The 6,000-nt window shown below is 34.6% G+C and overlaps 1 protein-coding gene across 1 annotated transcript in view; it reads right to left on the reverse strand.

Moving 5' to 3' along the window:
- The window catches only part of ALDH1A1 (aldehyde dehydrogenase 1 family member A1), a 39,486-nt gene extending 35,347 nt beyond the window's left edge, over positions 1 to 4,139 (reverse strand). The window contains exons 1-2 of the mRNA XM_074813206.1: positions 4,122 to 4,139; positions 3,704 to 3,822 (exon numbers count right to left, since the gene is read on the reverse strand). Of these exons, the coding sequence (XP_074669307.1) occupies positions 3,704 to 3,793 (90 nt within the window). The 5' untranslated portion in view covers positions 3,794 to 3,822; positions 4,122 to 4,139. The remainder of the gene's footprint in view (positions 1 to 3,703; positions 3,823 to 4,121) is intronic.
- Between the last annotated feature and the right edge of the window lie 1,861 nt (positions 4,140 to 6,000).

The following is a 6,000-nucleotide window of genomic DNA, read 5'->3' on the forward strand; positions in this document are numbered from 1 at the left end:
TGATCCCATATTCAACATCTGTCTATAAACTTATTTGGGGAAGAATTTTTGTGTAATTCATTATTATTGTTATAAACTATAATCCATACTACAAAAGTAAAAGAACTATCTAAAATGTGGACTATCTCAAATTTAGCTGTTAAAAGTAGCTTTATAAATATGAAATGAAATGTCTAAGCTCTCTTCTCTTTAGATACCAGAAACTCTTCCAAACTTATGGTACAAGAAAAAGTATAACCTCTTTCCACCATAAATCTGCCCCCAGATAGCCTACAACTCTTTATATGATAAAGTTTTCTTGACAATGCTCTTCAAATGATCCCAACTGCATGTTTTACAGAGCTAAAAGTGACCAAATTTCAACAGTTGTTCAGCTGACTGCTCACAAGATTTCTAGTGCACACAATAAACTAGGGAATGACACCACCAGTGTTTTTTTAGAGGTCAAGAACAGTGACGAGGCACCAGGGCTGTGTCTGGGCTCCTGCATGCTGGAGACAATTCAGCATCACTTAGGTGAGGTGATGCACAGTACTGAAAAATTGTTGTCCCCTATTCACACCTACTCTTATAGATTATGAGATTTATTCAGATATTCTTGAGTTTGATGATGGCAGTATATCTTACAGTTACATCCAAACCTGAAACAGATTTGTGGCCCAAGAGGAGGTTCATTTCAAGTGCTATAAACTCTGATTTGCCAGTCCCAAAATATGTAATGGAGTCTCACTTTACTCTTTAAGCAATACAGTTAAAATACGTGAAATTATTTAAGGAAATACTGAAGACTGAAACTGTAAGCTTTAAACAAATATTTCAATAAAGAATACCTGCTGTGGAATCTCTTTTTTCCCCTGGGTTTTTCCTTAAAAGGAGTTGGTATTTGGCTAATAGTTCATGTAACTTTTTTTTCTCCTTGAAATTGTATGTTATCATTGATGCAGGAACTACATTTTACTGCTGCAATCAGAGAACATAATATTTTTATTCATTATTTATTTAAACTTTTTGATTTGTCAGTTAGTAGCTTTGTATCTACAAAGTCAGATGATCTTAAAAAGAGTATGTTTCTATAGTACCTTTATAACTAATTACCTTTCCCCGGATATTCTAATTAAATTTTTGTTGTTTTATCCCTTATCTTTTTTTGTGAAGCTAGTGATTGCAACACATGTGATACTTAGCTGGATACTCAGAATGGCTTACCTTTCCGCACTTTCTGATATTCCACACGCAGTTTAGTAAGAGAATGTGCAGCTATTTTCTACCCCTCATGTAATTTGACAACTAATAATTAACTAATCTGAGTTCCTCTGATTAAAGGAACACCACAGGGCTTAGTGTTTGTGAAAACATTATGACAGAAATAATTTGTCATACAATTGTTGTCTAATTCCTCAGTGTTGACTAAGTAAAATATTTACTAGTATATTTTTAGCCAGCTACCAACACTCATTCAGCTCATTGGAATATCTTTAAAGGTGATTCAGATATGAAGCAAATTCAAGATCAGTCTGTGGTTCAACATCCAAACCAATTTAACTGCTTAAAATGAATTCAATTTAATTCTTGAAATTCAAATTCCCTGAAGACTGATTAGTTTTATGCTGTATGTGGAAGGCATAGTCTGAAATGTAGCTATACCAACCTATAGATCCATAGACATATGGAATTACTTAATTAGATGATCTCTGTAAAAGGCCCCAAATGATCCCTCTCATAGAAAATAAAATAGAGTGTTAAGTAAAGAGAGAAGTCCTTGGAACACCTCCTGCAGACCTTCAGATCCTTGTGTGATATTTATTGATATTATGCCATGGTAGAAAAAGAGAAAATTGAGTTTCCAGAGCTGAGGGATCTGCTGATGTCCAAGATGCTTCAGACAGAAAGGTTAATACATCAGCAGTAATTAATGCTTCCCTCATCTTGATCCCTCCAACATAACTAGTCAAAACAATCCCACATCCCACATTCTAACCTGTATGGGACAGGAGAGGAACATGATGGATAAGAACACAAGAATGGAAAGGCTTTATTAAATTGTGGGATGACTGCTGGGTGTCGATGACATTTCTATTATGCCATCTCCATGTCCCTCAGTACATTCTTGTAGCTTTCAGACAACCCTGTGTGATATTTGAAGAGAGGAGGAGAACATTGCAAAAATCAAGCCTCTGCAAGTGTGTGTTGGATTTGATCACTTGTAGGTACACACTTTTGCAAACAAGTGCATTGTTGCACAGTTACATATTATATGCAGTTTTTGAGGAAATGGTATCCATTGTGAAAGCAAAGGAAACATGCATTTGCTATGTGACACTCTCCTTAATTGCACACGATAGACATTTCAGACATGCTGGCTGCCTTGGGGTTACTTTTTGTATTAATGGAATAGTTCTTTGCTAACTAAATATTTTAGAAGGATAAAAATGTTTACAGAAGTTTACATCTTGCATATTCAGTTACATCAGGTTTCTGAGGTGGCATTTTGCTCATATTAGTTGATTTCCTTTAGAAAAATAAAAAAAACAAACAAACAAACTGTAGTTTCTAGAACATCACTGTGACCTAGGTACTAAAGTATCTTCTCTGAACTAAGCTTTTTTTTTTTTTTTTTGGGGACAGGAAGAGCAGTAAAGAGCTATCACATGGCAGAACTACATAGCTTTCGTAGCCTGTTAAATATTTACAAAGTAAGGTCCTGCGTGATTTATTCAAGAAAGGCATGCATTGAAATCTGCTTAGGTTTTTTCCATGAAAGAATAGGATAGAATAGAACTCAAAAGGACTAATCTAGATAATCGCTGAACACCTTGCTTTGGGAAAATAAAATAAGCAGTGGTTCTAGAAAATAATTTTTTTTTCCATTGCTATGGTAATGAGAAAAAGAATTAACAGCAATCAAGCAGTCTCCAAAGGGAATAGGTCCTTTCTGATCAATTGTTCTACCGAATGTTTCAGAGGGCAGAGTTTCAATATTTTCTGCCAACAGTTTGTTCAAAGTTCTTGCAGATATCTGCGTACTATGATATAAAACAGGCAAAGGATCTTTTCTAGCTGGGAACATAAGTCTGGACTCAGACCTTCTTTATCTATGTATTTCTAACTGCATATAAAAAGAATTTGTTATTTCAAAGAGTTTATGGTAATAGTGAGTAATGATGGTGGACTTTATCTCTTTTATTGATAGTTGTTTAAGCTGAAAAACAGATTTATTACCTCTAAGAAAAATATGTGAGTGGAATGAATTTTATTTTAGTTTTTTTTTCACACATCCCTTTCCACATAAACTTATTTGGTATAATTATTTAAATCTGATTGTAAGATGATGCAGTACGCTAACATTTTCATGTGTTCTCACTGTTCTGAAAAATATGATAATAGAAACTTTTCCTTCTTTGTTCCATTTATACTTTTTGAGAAACCTATCACTGCAGAAAGCTTGTTTCAGGAGAAAAACAGCATCCACCCCAAGTGAAATATGAAATGATTCTATCACACTTGCACACTTCCTTAAATACTTAGGTTAAAAGAAGCACTGAACATTAATTGTTAATTTGTATAATATCAGAAACAGGTCAGAATAAACATTTTAAGCACTGATTTACAGTTGCTTCCATGGTTCATGTAACATTAAAATGAGCACATCCTACTGTCTGAGCTGAATGAATAAGGAAAACTAAGAAACACAGATCCTACTAACCTTGGTGTACTTAATTTTCAGATCTTTGAGTGGTTCTGGCAGTGCTGGCAAAACTGGAGCAGGTTTGCTGTCTGAACCTTGCTTCTTCATATTTTCAGTTGAGGAGTTTGAGGACGTTCCTGAAACACAGGTGAAATGGGGTATAAGGGAAGCACAGTGATTTTTGTCCTGACTGAGCTCTTGGCTTTATTTGTGCTTTTTATCTGTACCAGCTATGGTATATTTGCATACAGGAATATGATTGGATGAAAGAATTCATTGCAAGGAGAAAATGACACTACTTATTTTTAAGACCAAAAGCAACAGCCTTTTCACTGAGCTGAGACTTCAATGAAACAAATGCTGCCGAAGGAATCTGCTTAGCCAGACACTATGAATTTCTTGCTGGGAAACACAGTTTAAGGCCTCCTCATCTTACCTGTAAAATTGCTTTGCCTCAGCAGGCAGGTCCCCAGATTTTAAGTGAAGTTCTTCACCTGCTTGAAGACAGCTCTGAAGGTAAAGACAGACTTGTTAGCTCTGGAAACAAACTAAGCCATTCTCACTGGAGATTTGGTGAGAATAATTACCAGAGTTGGAAAGCATTCACTAAAAAACAAGTCACCTTAGGTTATGCTTTAATATGTTCAGAGTACGTTATAATGCCTGTAATTAATACCTGCTTTGCAGATCACAGAGATAAGGGATGACTATGGTGATACAAAATCCTTCACATATTTTTCAAGAAATGTGAAGGTAGGACTAAATTACTTGATCTAGAAAAAATTCTCTGTGGGTAGAATCAAGCAAAAGCTTGTTGTTTTTTTCGAGATAGCACCACAGTTTTAAAGACAAAATTTTTACTACAGCAGTGTCCTTTGGAAAATTTGTGTTTGTGACTTTCAAATAATTTAATAGACAGGACTTTTCTACCCAGTAGTGCATATATGCTCATATGTTCTGATTATTCAATGTGAAACATATCTCTGGTACTGGCAAATAATTTTATAAGACACAAGAAACTCTTCATTAAGTCCTACCTTTTCTGATGAATGGTATCACAGAACAAACTGGGACTGAATTAGCACTTGTTTTTATATTCTAATCTTCTGATATATGTACAATGGATTTGTGGCATAGAAATAAAGAGAAATGATCTTATTGCCTTCATTGAAACTACACAGATGTTTGAAAAACACACTGAGCTCAGCTAATTCATGTATCAGGAATCATCTAAACCATCTGGCAATGGAGGTTTTATTGCTTTTAACTGATGGATGATATAGGACATATTATGAAATGAATCTTACGACGCATTAATTATACGTAACATACTTTCTGAATTAAAGAGCATGCTATAATTATCATTGATGATTTTTGTGTTTGGACATATGGTTGGAACAAGAGTTTCACGTGTTTAGAAAAGTCCAAATAATTTCTGGATAAAAAAAAAATTTATTCTCTCGACAGTCATGTCTCAGTGAGATGCAAAGAGCTGTGTGGACTTGAACAAGTTTCAGCCATTCACCCTAGCATGTGAATGAAAGGCACCCATTCCAATTGCTCTAACACCATGACATCCAAGGTTATTATCTCAGTTACTTCCTTTTGGATGCATCCTTCAGCTCTCCTGCTTCAAGACAGCGCAACGTAGAACGGTATATTTCAAAATTTTGTGAACACCACATTCTGACCTCAACATTTTGGGTTAAAATGTTTGCCTGCCTTAGAGAATGTCTTTGAAACTCATGAAAAAAAGGACAATATTTAAATAGGGTTTGTTCACTTTTATGCGGGATATACCTTTTAAGTATTATCTTCACATAGCAAACCTTTGTGCTTTTCCTTTTTTTTTTTTTTTTTAAATTTCCATGTAATTTTGTTTTAGACACTAAAGTTTACTCCAGTAATCTTCATTTCTCCATTAACTCACAAAGAGTTTGTCTCTAGTTACTTCACCTGCTAATTTATCAGATTTGCCTAACTTAAACAGATTTTAAATGAAGCTCTGGAATTGTCTGGTTTCAAGCAAAGCAAAAAATCTTTCTCCCAAGTGGGAGTGCTCTAAATACATTCTCATATTTAAGTACTATTGCATTCCTGACTTTTTTTTTTTTTTTTTTTTTTTTTTAATGAATAAGCTCGAAATGAGTTGTGATAGCTTCCTTGGAAAATGACAGTATTTATCCTCTTCTCATGTCAGGACAGCCTGAAATCTGCTTAGTCAGGCTTTAGAGATACTACTGTGGGCGAAAAGTTTCAACTTTTTCAAACATGCTGGTAATTGGTTTATTTTCCACACCATTCATTCACCTAAC

The sequence above is a fragment of the Strix aluco genome, chromosome Z (assembly GCF_031877795.1).
Source record: "Strix aluco isolate bStrAlu1 chromosome Z, bStrAlu1.hap1, whole genome shotgun sequence".
NCBI classification, from domain to species: domain Eukaryota; kingdom Metazoa; phylum Chordata; class Aves; order Strigiformes; family Strigidae; genus Strix; species Strix aluco.